This window comes from Glycine max, chromosome 15 (genome assembly GCF_000004515.6).
Source record: "Glycine max cultivar Williams 82 chromosome 15, Glycine_max_v4.0, whole genome shotgun sequence".
NCBI lineage: Eukaryota > Viridiplantae > Streptophyta > Magnoliopsida > Fabales > Fabaceae > Glycine > Glycine max.
In genome coordinates, this window is record NC_038251.2 from 678,937 (window position 1) to 693,297 (window position 14,361).

General features: G+C 31.4%; 1 protein-coding gene and 1 pseudogene across 2 annotated transcripts; one reads left to right on the forward strand and one right to left on the reverse strand.

Annotated features, from left to right (window-relative positions):
- Positions 1 to 3: 3 nt before the first annotated feature.
- LOC100776786 (phospholipase D alpha 1-like) lies at positions 4 to 5,729 on the reverse strand (annotated as a pseudogene). Its single transcript, NR_163829.1, has 4 exons — positions 5,628 to 5,729; positions 5,155 to 5,250; positions 1,328 to 3,222; positions 4 to 494 (listed from the first exon to the last, which is right to left on the reverse strand). The product of NR_163829.1 is annotated as a phospholipase D alpha 1-like (transcript).
- Positions 5,730 to 9,988: 4,259 nt separating this feature from the next.
- Positions 9,989 to 11,159, forward strand: LOC100778381 (ethylene-responsive transcription factor WIN1). Its single transcript, XM_003545986.5, has 2 exons — positions 9,989 to 10,166; positions 10,395 to 11,159. Exons 1-2 carry the CDS (start codon positions 10,087 to 10,089, stop codon positions 10,843 to 10,845), a joined length of 531 nt encoding a protein of 176 aa, XP_003546034.1. The 5' UTR covers positions 9,989 to 10,086; the 3' UTR covers positions 10,846 to 11,159.
- The last annotated feature ends 3,202 nt before the right edge of the window (positions 11,160 to 14,361 follow it).

The following is a 14,361-nucleotide window of genomic DNA, read 5'->3' on the forward strand; positions in this document are numbered from 1 at the left end:
AACTTAACCCCACAAGCTCTTGCTATATTTTGTGAACAAAGTATACAAGATGAAACTATTAAGTAGTAAGGATAGGTGGAATGTAGTCAGATTTAGCCCCAAGAATAGGAGCTTTTGTGTCAGGGAAGAATTCAAATGCTTGCAGTTGTGTCACATTTCCTTGGCTGGAAATCGCAACAGGGTAGCGAAGCAGATGGCCAGGAAGGTCTTGCTCAAGTGTGGCTCAGTAGTATAGAGATCCCAATACTTGTCTGCAATCTGGTTAACCTTCTCAATACATTCTTCACTCTCAGGATGGAGGAAGGAGTCATGAAGCAAGCCAAGGTGCTCATACCACAATGACATGCGGAAACCGTGGATTTGTCCCCTTGCTGGCTGCTTGGTAGCCAAATGATAGGGTTGATAAGCAGCCATCGCCACCTCAGAGTCTCTCGCACCATCCATTGATCTCTGGTTTATGTTGGCAGATCCAATGATTATGTATTCATCATCAACTGCATTCAAAACAAAGTCCTATCATTGGGAACTGCCTTTTATATAGGTCTGTATGGATAAGTTTTTATAGAAATATTTCTAGGAGTAAAAATAATAAGAAAAAAACAAAATAAATTCCTCCTAAAATAATTTTTTCATTAATTAATTTATAGATTTTCTCTCATTTATATAAAAGAATTTCTATAAATTAATTAATAATTAATTAATAGAGAATTTATTTTAACTATGAAAACTCATTTAATTATTTTCTTCTCTTAGAAATATTTCTAAAAAAATTTACTCAAACGGTTATCGTCCATTATTACAAGAAATTGTTATACGGTTTGATACCATCATGTGTCCATATATAGTTCAGTCAATCTCACCTGATATGTAGCTGAAATCGGTTGGATAAAGAAATTAAAAACTCAGGTAATGCTATGTGAAATTAAATTGATTGAAATAGTGGGCACATAATAATCCTAAGCTATAAAATAATTTCTGACAGTCAAAGACTTAAGGTTGTTTTTATCATTGAAGACCACCTTTTTTTTTTTTTTTCCCGAACGGGGTAATTAGAGTGAAGGAGTTATAAAAATGATTCAAAGAAAATAAATGAAAAATATCAGTGAGGTTTCGGTAGTTTGTAACGAGAGTGTGCAACATATTTTCTAGCATATTTCTTTTAACACTTTTATTTATGTTTAGTTAAAATAAATTGTAAACAACACAATCATGAGAAATATTTATTAAATACAACGTGGGATGCATAAAATTATGTAAATTTTGATATTTTTTAACTATTAAAAAAGAGTATCTTGGAAGATGTTGTAAACTTAATTAACAAACTTACCTATCATCATCTTGGCATGAACATAAATCATGAAGCGTCGGGACACTTGTGCTCTCATATAATCTGTATGAGGATCTGGTCTTTCTGGGGGCACATACTCTCCTTCTTTCTTCAGCTCCCTATTAACGAGGCAGAAGAATGTCAAATAGTTGAGAGGATCTTCCTCATTACCCTTGCCTTTTAGTGCTCCAACAACATCCTTGTACATCATATCCATTGTTCTCCTCTGCCAATCCAATATTGCTTGAACCGTTCCTTTTTCTGGGTAACCCTCTGGCCACATTGGAACCACAATATAAACACTGAACCTTTCCCAAGCTTCAATCTTGCTAACAATCTTAAGTGAAAGCTCCCTCGGTATCAGATGCAAAGCACCAATGTCTTCAGGCTTAATCCCATCAGCACTCCAAGCATAACAACTTCCAAGAAAGTACTGATTCTCAATATAGATGAAATTTTTGGCACGTCGAATGGCTTTAATATAAGCATCTTGAATGCCACGGTCTATTATATTATCCTTCCCACTAATGAGTCCAGATCTAGCTGCTTCCTCAGGAGTCTCTGGGAACCCAAAAGCAGCTCCACCATCAATGGATCTAAATAACTGAACGTTCCATGCCTCATGGTCTTCAGGGTAAGTTACTACTGATGGGGGAATAATGACATTTTCAAGATCTTTAGGTGGAATAAGTAAGTCCTTTCCACCTTGCTTCTTCCATCTTTGCTCAAAGTTGAACAAAACATCCCATGCAATAGGCCCTTCAAGCCGAGAGTGAATGTCATGCCATGGTTCCCTTGGACCACCTTTCTTTATTGAAGTATGTGAAAAGTTAGGCTGATGAAAATCATCATGATGTACAGTGCCCAAGGTTCTAAAAAGTGAGTGAAATTGAGTGTCATATCTTCCATCACAAAAATCAATACCCCCAACAAAACTCACAATTCTTCTTTTATCTGATCTTCCATTCGGCAAAGCACTGTCCACTACCACAATTTTCTGATGATGACTAAACATGGAGAAAATTTCTACGTCCTGAACAACGCTTCCTCCATCGTCAGGATTTCGAGGGCATAAAACACAGTGCACTTCACTGTCGTAGAAGTAGTTCTCGGTGTCTTCATCATGAGTTGCCATCAAGCCATCTTCTTTTAACAAAGGAACCGAAGTTCTATCATCCCAAACAAGCATCAAAACCCTGACACCATCACGTGCTTTTTTCTTGAGAAGCTCACCAAGTGTTGCATCTCCTACGCTTTGGCCTCCTAGAATCTCTTACCAACGTAATCTCAGTGTAAACAGACCATCCTGTAATGTATATCAAGTGTTGTGCGTTATTGATTGCATCAAAAACATCTTCCCAACATCTATGAGGTTGGTAAGTGTGGCCTCCAGCAAGTGGTATTTTAGGGACAAAGTTGTCTGGGACATGAGCATCTTGGTACAGAGAAACCTTACACCCTTGTCTCTGTGTGAGAAGTGTAAGGCACTCCAGGGAATTTAGGACTTCCAATGCCTTGGCCCCAGCTCAAGTCTTTTGAAACATGGAAGTATTGCAGCTTCACGTGGATCTTGGAAAGTGAATGTATAGGTTTATTATGCTCATCTATATTTCAATCCATCTGTCTATTTCTTTGCCATCCAAGATCTCCTCAGCGGGGACATATGCTCTTCCAATTAAGGTTGCACCAATAGGATTGTCATCTTTCACTGTGAATATAATACTTGATGCCATATGAGCACAATAAATGTGGAAAGACTCGTACCATTTAGGATTTGTGTGCTCCTTTTCTATGATTCTGGTTCTTCCCACCCGTGCCTTCTCTAGATCAATGGTTGCATATAGTTTAGTAATTCCTTTCCCAATACCAATAGTCTCTTCGATGTTATGTACCAACTATATCAGAATAATGTATATGGAATTAGCATGGCAAGAGTCAATAATAATGTATTTGGAAAATAAAAGTGCAAAGGTAAAACAATCTAGCTATCTATTTAGTGTTTGGATGGAAATTTTTAAAATATTATTTTAATAATCTCTTATAAATACAACTTGGTATAATCTATTACATGAAATAAGTTTTATGGTTAGATATGTTAGATAAAAAGTGATGTTAAAATAATATATTTCACTTAGATTGTGCAAAATAATTGATTTTTATATAAAATTTTATGTAATTATTAGAAAAGTTTCAATAATTTTACCACATATAATAACGTATGATTAGAAGACAATTGAAAAGAAAAAAAACATATCAAGTGGGACCAGGTTTTAGTAGGCTTAAACACAACCTTTAGCATGACCTGTTTGTAGTAGGCCTTTTATAAAAGTTTGACTTTACCTGTAAATCAATTTAAGAGCCTACTATATATGATAAGAGGTACAACTAGGTTGATATGTCTAGACTTAAGTAAGTCGATTAATATAACTTGTTATAATCTATTACATGAAATAAGTTTTATGGTTAGATATGTTAAATAAAAAGTGGTGTTAAAATAATATATTTCATTTAGATGGTCTGAACTAAAAAGCGATGTTAAAGTCATGACCTTTAAAGTTTTATTATTACAAAAGTTATAACAATTTTATTATGTATAATAATTAATAATCTAAGCATGTATAACCTTTAGCATGACCTATTTACTTGTTGTAAGTCTTTTTTAAAGGCCTCACATGTATAAAATTTACTTAACTTGTAAGTCAATTTAAAAATCTAATTTATGATAAGACCTATAAATAAGTTGATATGTTTATCGACTTAAGTAAATCTATTAATAATTATATTTATAAATATTGTATAAACAACTGGAATGGACTATCATATTTAATAGACTTTTTTCAAAAGCTAAGTTTGATCTAACTATTTAATAAATAAGTCATGCATGTTAGACCTCATTATATATAATTCGTGTTATAATCTCTTAATAGCTAACTTATTCCCATTTTTAATAACCATTATAGAACCTTTAATATTATTTAAATTAAATTCATAAATTTATTTGTATGTAGTGTTTTTTTATACTAATTAATTAATTATTGGAGATAAAACTGGAAACCAAGAGTTAACTAAGTAAATAATCTATTAACTTTTAAGTACATGTAGTCCTTCCATATAACATTTTTTAAAATTATATATTGTTTGCAATTAATATCAAGAAAATATTTTCACCTTTTTTCTTTAATTTTCTTTTCTTTCAAAACAAGTGCTCAATAATTAATCTTTTTAACAGAAGAAATATATTAGTGCTCAATTGCACGATTCTCATTTTTTTTTTTAATAATCATTTTACCACCTCTGAGAACAATATGAAGATAAGGAGAGTATCATTTGTTATCAGAGCATTGGCTGGGGCCTCAATGTTGGGACAACCAGTCAAGCCAACCACCCTCTCCGGCTCTCCCTAGACATAAATGCAGAGGCAGAGACAGCTCTGACACCACATATATATATATATATATATATATATATATATATATATATATATATATATATATATATATATATATATATGTATATATATAACAAATTTGAGAATCTAGAAGAATGAAACTCGTTTACAGTTGGTGGTTTAAACTTTATTATATATACGCAAAAGACAGAGCACTATGAGATCATCACTAAATTAAATAATGTAGCAATAATGCTGTAATATCAATAAATTACTAATCCAATAATTAAGAAAAGATGAAAAAAGGATCTAACTAGTGCAACTAATGCAAAACAAGTTTAACAGGCAACTGAAGTCAGTTATGACTTATGATGGTTGCAGTTGAGCTGATAAAAAAAACCCAATGAAGGAGGGACAGAAAGAGGCAAATTAACCTTACCTTGGTTAAAATATTACCACCACTTCCAGCCTTGAGGTTATCCAGCTCATAGATTGTGACTTGGAGGGTCCCATGCAGTAGAATTTGTGTCATCGCCTTTGTTATTGTTACCTACAATACAACCACAATTCGATCGCAGAAAGCATTAAATTTTTTCACTACAAACACTGGAAATAAGCACGTGATCACATAGGGTATCACAGCTACTCGAACCTAAAATTGGTGTTCAATAAGAAGGAAGGAAGGAAGACGTGTTGGGTCTCTCTCTCTCCACAAACCAGAATAGAGAATGTAATGAAAATTTAATTTGCACTTCATTATGCACACGTACGTACGTACACTACACTTTGTTTTGCACACATCGATCTAGCTAGGAATCTCTTTTCATGCTAGCAAACTAACTACACCTAATTAGTAGTTCCTAACAAATCTAATTAATTAAATTAATTCAACAAAGAGAATAAAAAAGAGACTAACTTGTGAAGAGGAGAAAGATGAGAAAATTAATTAATGAGCGGATGTGAAAGGAAGATGAGAGATATTGAAGAAAATAGAGGAGCTATATACTACTAGAGCAAGCATTGAAGTTAATTAACCATGGTTCACTAATGTCATCGATTGCCAATTGTCAAATGCAAATGGGATGATACATCATGTAATTCTCTACTTTTTAAGAAAAGTGTATATGCAACTCATTAGTATTTAATTTGTCCCATTAATTATTATGAGATGCGTGTTCATCAGGGTGTGAGCAGTTTCAACAAAAATGTATGGTAGAGAGCACCATACAATCACAAATATCAGTTCCTTTGACAAAACTCACAACTGTTCTTTTATCTACCTCACTTTCTGCTAAGAGAGTAAGGGACATGAACATAGTATGAGAGCGACAATGTTCATGGTGGAAACTAGCTCGCACTTCTTCATGTTGAATCAATTTCCCCTTTAGCAACTTTCAAAATAATTATTATATCGGTGATAGTGGTAGGGCCATCCGGGTCATTTAGCAACCATTTTTAATTATGGTTCTCCTACATCTCTTTTCATCCATTCACTTTTTATATTCAAATTATTTTTAACTTTTTAATATGACTTTTTCTATTATTTATGAAAAGTATATAAAGTATTTAAAATTTAAGTAAGAATAATTACATAAGTAAAAATATAATAACCATTGTTGACTTAAATTTCTAAATAAATGAAGAGAAATTTTTGCTTTCAAAAGTTCACTGCAAGAAAATTAGAAAAAAATACTCTTATTCAACAAATTAATGTGTGCGGTTTTGAGTGACAAGAGGTTAATTTCTCCTTAAATAAAATCTTTTGAAGTTCTAGTTTTTGCATTAAAAAAAGGGCAATCATTATTTTTTTTTTAAAAAAAATATTTATTCTTATTAAGGGATTAGGTGAAAACTATATCCGGATCACTTCTGGTGGAATTAATAGTTGTCCTTAATGATTATATTGGTGGTCTAGTGGATGTACCCAAAAAATGTCAGTGGTTGTGGTTGGGCCGTCCATTCCATTGAGCAGCGTTCATCATCATTGTGTACACTCTTAATTTACAAATTGGTTCGAGTGAAAGTTATTAATTTTCTTTAAGATTGAGCTTTGCACCTTTAAAATTAGAAAAAAAAAAAGGTTTTTATAAGAGAATAACGTTTAAATTTATGAAATATGTATAAGTAGTTCAAATAAAAATAAAAGATAAGGGGAAACTAAAAAGAACACAATTTATTTAAAATTAAATAGTGATTACTCGTTATTTTAAGAAATTTTTTAAAATATATACAATTATAAACGCTATATATGTATAATTAATTTTAATATATAGATTAATAAATAATATCAGTTTAAATTTAAGGGAAAAGAGCCATTTTTAATATTATATATATATATATATATATATATAACCGAGGTTTGAGATGAAGAAATTAATATAAAAATAATAGTAACTAAAATTAAGATTTGAAGAAAAAGAAAATATTAATGTAAAATGAAAACTTGAAATTAATTAATAATTAAAAAATATAAAAAATAAAATAAGTAATAAATAATGGTGAAATCACGTTATAAAGAAAAGATCAATAATATATCCTATAATCTATATATGATTAAATAGTTTATATTAAATTATTGACTTAAATATGTTTTTAATCTAAAAATTTAAGATAAATTTATTTTTTATCCTTCAAATTTAAAATTTATCTTGTAGTCAAGACAAAGTGTTAGGCAGAGATGGTCCAACCAAGCCAATGGCCCTAAGTGTAGCCACTACATCTCTGAGTTGTGCATGATCAATAAAATGACAGAGTGGAGGTTGATGCAGAAGCAGAACGTGAAGCACCCTCCTAAAGAGACGAGTTAGAAGTAGCACAAGAAATAATGCTACCATACCATAAGGTATAAAATTTGTATTATAGCTAGCACTTTATTACATTATTACATCAGCTGAGCTGTTGGACCGTTAGTTTTCAATTACCGTCAAATCGTTCACTCTATGCCTTCTACTGAATTAAGTAGCTACACCTTTTGAGCCATTCACCATGCATGACACAAAATGTGAATTTAAGTAACAGGACAAACAATTCTGTAACTTCAGTCACAACAACATTTGAATAAATTGAAGTCGATAATTAAGAGCACATAGGAGTTTCATAATTGGCTCGATCTTATACTAAATGTAGGTGCATCCTCATTGTTCTTACTCCTCTATTATTCGTTTTCGGTAGAGCCTTTATTAATCATTTATATAAACTAGTCTCACAGAAAGCAGTATCTTGATATTTACGAGTGAAATTAAAGTATGCCCTTGTACGATTTGAACTTCATGGTAGTATTATTCAACAATCCAACATTACCAGCTTAAGACGCAAGTGAAAATTTATATGCATTCCTTATTTTTAGTGAAATATTCATAACCATATCTCTTTAGCAGCAGCCTCTACTAAATGTGTAGGACCATCATTATTTATTGCCTTTGTTGTTAATTGCCATGTTGAGAAAGAGTAAGCCTTTCGAGCAACTTTTTCCCATACAAAAACGTATACCTATTCTTACATCTGAGCCTGCACTGGAATCATAACATTTATCTGCACATGTTCACGTACTTACCTAATTATTCCGCAATCAGTTGTGAACTTTTTTAAGACTAGCATTTTCCCGAGAAAACTAGCACCTTCAAACATTTTCTTTTATGAGAATCCACCTCATTTTCCTTTATAAGAAACAGTTGCAATGAAAAGGTGTGCAATTAGATAAATGTTAGCTGAGCTAAAATTGGACATAATATGGATTAATTGGCAGTTTCAGGTATATGAAAGAAAATAGGTAAAACTGGAAGCAAGGGAATACTTAAGGAATCTATTATATATAATGATTGAAGAACGCCATGTGCACACTTAAACTATTTTTATACCTTACACAATAGTACTAGCATTTAAGTTAACTGAACTTAGTTACATATTTTCTAACTCAACTAATAACTGAAGCTTTTGTTAAAGCGCCCAAGTAGTACTTGCCATCTCCAATTAGAGTGTCGCATAATGACAGTATTATTGCAATGAAACAAGATATCGAACTATATCTTGACACTTCACATTTAGACATATTTTTTATACAATATCTCTATGCGAGTTATTTTGCTGCATATTATGGTGATTTGGGAGAAAATGCAATCTTGAAATAACTACTATTTTTTTCTTCAATAAATCAAATTAATTAATTAAAAATTATTGATAAAGTTGTTTGCTGTAGGTATACAAGTTGAGATCAAATGCGTTTACCCCAAAGGAGAGCTTTATCCTTTATCCTGTTCTGTACTGGTAATGAAATATGTATTATGGACTAATTGATCAAAAATGCTTCATACATCCTGAGATATTCTGCGTTTGTACTTTTCATTTTATGGCAATAAATGGTCAAGTAAATGGATATTCGAATTTCACATAAATCTAGAAAACTTGCCTAGAATTTTGTAATCTTTAAATTTGAATACCTGGGAATGATTAGTGGTATTATATTTAAAATTACAGAACGGTTTCTGTTCCATGAGAATTATTGGTTGCCAATCTAGTATATAGAACAAAGAGTCTTTCAAAGTTGGTAGCTAACGGCTGCCACCTTGGTGTAATTTACAGACATCAGCAAATAATGTTCAAACCATTGAAAAGGACAACTGCCAATAAATAATCTAAGTGAGTTTATTTATTTATTTTCTTGGTTTTGTTATTAGTCCACCAAACAGATGTTAATTAGTCTGCTGATCATCTTCTATATTTTGATGACTTCTGATCTCCTTATGTTACTGATATATATGCTTTGAATGGTAAAGTACAAACTTGGTTAATAATTAATGGTACTATCAGGGAACCAAGCATCTTTCTTACAATTAGAAAAGTAATGAATTATTATGCAGTCACAAGCATGATTATTGTGCAGTCACAAATAATCAAAATTGCAATGAATTTGCCGCCGGAAATCAAGTAAATAAACATAGCAGGGTGAGATTTTAGAGTTCAATCCTGTTAGTGTAACCACAAAAGAAATAGCTAACTGTTAGTCCAAGGATTCTAATCAAACATTCTATAGGTAGCAGTTTGTGTGTTCTAACCCAGTATTGTATAGCGTTGCTCTAATATGAAATATCGCTGTTGAGGCCTGAGGGCATATAGGATATCAGCATCAGAGGTACAGAAAAGGAAATATAATTTGGTCATTTTGGTTTGCACTTACTTTGTGGACAACTTAAAAAAATCACAAGTTCAGGAAAAAAAAAACCCTTAAATTGTTGTTTGCTTGTATCATCACGGCATAATGTGACTACCACATTTTAAGTTGCAAGTTCCTTGCATCTCCCTATCCCTCCTACTCTCTCTCTCTCTCTCTCCCCCTCCCTCCTAGAAAGAGAAGATAGTTACTGCTCTAACCAACATGGTGCAATCAAAGAAGTTCAGAGGTGTCAGGCAACGCCATTGGGGCTCGTGGGTTTCTGAGATTCGTCACCCATTATTGTAAGCTAACTTTCATTTATTGTTTCTTTTTCTTCTTCAGATTTTTTCATTTGCTTATGTCCATGTATACTGTGTAGATTACTTGAGTCAAGCATGTCAGAACTTTGTGTCAACATGACTAGTCTGTTTTGATGGAATTACTAAGCAACATATAAATACTAGTTAACTAACGTGCATATTGAATGTAAAAATCTTATAAGTTATGGTTCATTATTCTTGCATACATAGGAAAAGAAGGGTGTGGCTTGGGACATTTGGAACAGCTGAAGAAGCAGCAAGAGCATATGATGACGCAGCCATTTTGATGAGTGGCAGAAACGCCAAAACAAACTTCCCAGTTGCGGATAATCAAAAGGGCAATCACATTTCTAGTTCTTCCCCAACATTTTCTTCAGCTCTCAATGCAAAGCTAAAGAAGTGCTGCAAGTCCCTTTCACCTTCCCTCACTTGCCTAAGGCTTGACACCGAGAATTCCCACTTCGGAGTGTGGCAAAAGCGAGCAGGGCCTCGTTCTGAATCAAACTGGATTATGACAGTTGAGTTGGAACGGAGTAATGTTAATGTTGTATCTGATTCACAAGTAGTGTCAGTGCCAGAGAAGGTTGAAAGCAAGAATGGGTTGGATGAGGAGCAGAAGATTGCACTGCAGATGATAGAAGAGCTTCTGAATAGGAACTGATCTTCAATATCAACGCAATTTCGCTTTCACGAGGGGCTCGTTATTGAAAGCACCATGCAGTCCTTTCTCGTTGCTTTTTATTTGTTTGTTTGTCCTAAGTAGGAGTGTGGCAGTGTGCTATATTTATTTCAAGAGGATACGGGGTGCTTATCATTGTTTGCCACTTTTGTGTAACTTTAGTACTCTCTATACCCTCGTTAAAAGCTATCCAGTTAATTGGCTTGCAAGTGGAACAATGTTACAGTTCCATTGCATGCATAAACTCTTGTGATCATAGAAAAATTATAAATAAACTGGATATTTTGGCCATTCTCAAGAATAATCTTGTTTCAGCGAGCTTTTGCTCACATTACCTAGCTGGATATACCAGAAGTTGAATTCTAATTTCTAGATTTCTAATATATGTAGTCACACTAGTCAGTCAGTAAGAATTCATGGTGATTATGATTGTCAAAGTTATTATATACGATAATGATATATAAATATTAAATAACAGTGTAAAAACTATGAACTATTTACTCATAAGACATAATCAATAAATCCCATCAAACGAGAAACATTTTACAATTTCTATCGATATACAATTGAGGATTTTTATAGGACTGAGAGCACTCATAATAACAGGAAATGAGGCCTTATATCATCCCACCTCAGCTCACAAGGAAGAAAGCACACTAGAGAAGAAGAGCTGTGCTCCGAAAAATGGATAACTCAAAATACGTACATTCTCATAAGTAAAAACCAATTAAATTTAGCTGAAATCTCATTGAAGGAATGCAAGGAGTTTTCTCTTAGTACTAAAATTTAAATTATTAATAACAAAAATTATCAACATAAAAAGTAATTTTTTTGGTAGCTGTTGAATTAAGGTTTAATTACTAATATTATTCTTTTAGTTCATGTAATTAAAAACATCTCAAGTTCTTACATATACTATTTTAATGTTTTAATCTTTTTTAGTTCCAGTACATATTATTTTTAATCTTTTTAGTCTCTAGAGGAAGAATTAAAAAAAAATAGAGAGAGAGACTAAAATGAAATATTTTGTAATATAGAAACTAAAATGTAAAGTTTTTGTAATTATCATAGTTGGAAAGTTGCGTCAAGTTTTGATAATGTTTATTCAAAAATTGAGAGAAGGATGAAAGATATATACAGGATCTGCCAGGATAATAAACTTGCAAAGCTTGATTTGAATATTCCTGTTGACAGTTACGAGGTTTATGCCTAAACAGATTCAAAAGGATTAGCAAACAGCTGATCGATGTTGCATCTACGAATATTTGTCATAGTGCGATTTTTTTTTTGGCTTTATTGAAGCACCAACAGTTTGAAATGGTAATGATTTTCGGTTCAGCACTAAAATCTTGAAAGCTTTGCCAAAAAAAAAAGAAAGAAGAAATATACATATATGCCAGATAAACAATTTAATGCCTCGGGTCTGAAACGTCGTGTCGTTTGTGTAGCAAGCATTGTTCCTTGATAATATATACTCCTTCTGTTTTTTAATTATAAGATTTTTTTCAACAATTTATTTATCTTTTTTATAGTTTTTTTTTAATTTTTAGATACATTAATTATTATTTTTCTTATATATTTTTATTTAATTATTTTTTCTCCAAAATATTATAGAATAACAATTAAATGGATAAAAAAATAAGAAAAAAATAATTTTAAAATGATAACATAATTAATTAACAGATTTAATGTGATTAATTAAATAAAATACTTTTCTTAAGAAGCATGAATTAATTGAAAGAATTTTATAATTAGTAACAAAGTATAATGCAACACAAGTTTTCATCTATATTGAAGTGAGTCACACATTGAATTTAATTATGAAGTTGAAGCTATGAAAGGGAAAATGGAAAATGAAAAGGGTGTAATATACTGAAAGATTTCCTTCCTGAAGCCAAATGAATGAATATTGGAGTAACAAACCCCATGCCATGTGAGTAGAGATTTATAGGTTCTAATTTTGGCCAGAGCATTTGTGTCTCTAACAAGAACATGGAAGATTAAATTAAATTGACTTCAAGTGGGATTGTTGACAGCTCCTAGTTGGTTTGTCGCATTCATTGTATGAGTTGGTCTGCACATGATCAGGTAGAAAAAGATGGTTGGCATATTTGAAGCTAATGGGAGGGAGTGAAAACAAAGGTTGTATTTCTGGGAAGTTAATTATGCAGTGATGTCATATTTTTCTCTTACAATATACCGCTTCAATTAACGCACTAGCTAGTGGTAAATGCTGAATGATCTCTATGTAAGCCTCGCAATGCTTTGTCCTTTTAAACTGGGCCTGTGCTTCCCTCCTTGGAATATTATCTATTATGATTATGTTATGCATGATATCTAAACTAATAAAGCTAATTATGCAATACCCATCATAAATTTTTACGCATGAGTATTAATAGAGTGAACAATGAATACTCATACTCATATTCATCCCATAAATTTTTTCTAATAAATACCTTTTTACAAAAGAATTTCTTTTTCATTATATATAAATATTTTTTATAGGTACTCACTAAATCAAATCCAATTGTCATTCTTAAGAGCTTGATCTACCATGGACCTTATTTATTTTACTTATTTGTTTTTTTACAAACCTATAGAATTTATTATACTATTGGATTAATTTTGTCAAATTTCTAAAGAATTTATCAAATAAAAGCCTATGCAAAAAGCAAGGTAAAATTCAGCAGCACCATGGATTAGAGTGTGTTTAAGTATTTAATTTAATTAAATACTTTTTTGTGGAAATTTAATTAAATACTTATTTAATAGAACTTATACCACTAAGATTTTTGGTGACAATAATATTAATGTGAAGTATTTTTCTGTTTTATTGATGATTAATCTTCGAAAAAATATGATTGTCATCTATAGTTGAAACTCCTTTATTAATTATATTTTTTTCATCAATAAAATTTGAACTTAATCAAGACTATTTAAGATTTGAACCAACTACTTTTTAGTTATAACATTAACATCTACTTGAATAAGATTAAAAATATTTATAAGAAAATAATAAAATTTTATCATAAATGTCACTGATGAATTCTCTCAATGAGATAGCATATTAGTTGTAATAATCAGATAAAAACTAATAATTAGGTGTAATTTAAAAAATATAATTCAATTATAATATATTGATAATATAAATAATTATTTTATAATATTAACTATTCTTAAATTATTACTATATCATTAAAAATTATTAATTTATAATAATTATTTAATAATTAATATCAAAACTTTTTAAAATAAACTAAGGAATGAAAATAAAAATGTTTAATAAAAGAAATGATAATTAATCAAATTTGTTCCTAAAAGAATAGTTTAAAAACTCGATCCAACCTGGCTGGATCGGACCGGTCCAGGAATGTGGTAGCATAATCGGATCGGTTTGGTTATTGGACTGGCCATGCATTTAGTTCGGGATGACTTGGACAAACCCGATCGGTTTGGGGTAAATCCGGTGACTTAGACTGATTTTTAAAACTCGTTTCG

What these genes read in the sequence shown, in the direction of transcription:
- LOC100778381 (XM_003545986.5), top strand. Translation starts at nt 10,087, where the DNA reads ATGGTGCAATCAAAGAAGTTCAGAGGTGTCAGGCAACGCCATTGGGGC. An exon ending in GAGATTCGTCACCCATTATT is followed by an intron (nt 10,167 to 10,394) that starts GTAAGCTAACTT and finishes TTGCATACATAG; the next exon opens with GAAAAGAAGGGTGTGGCTTG.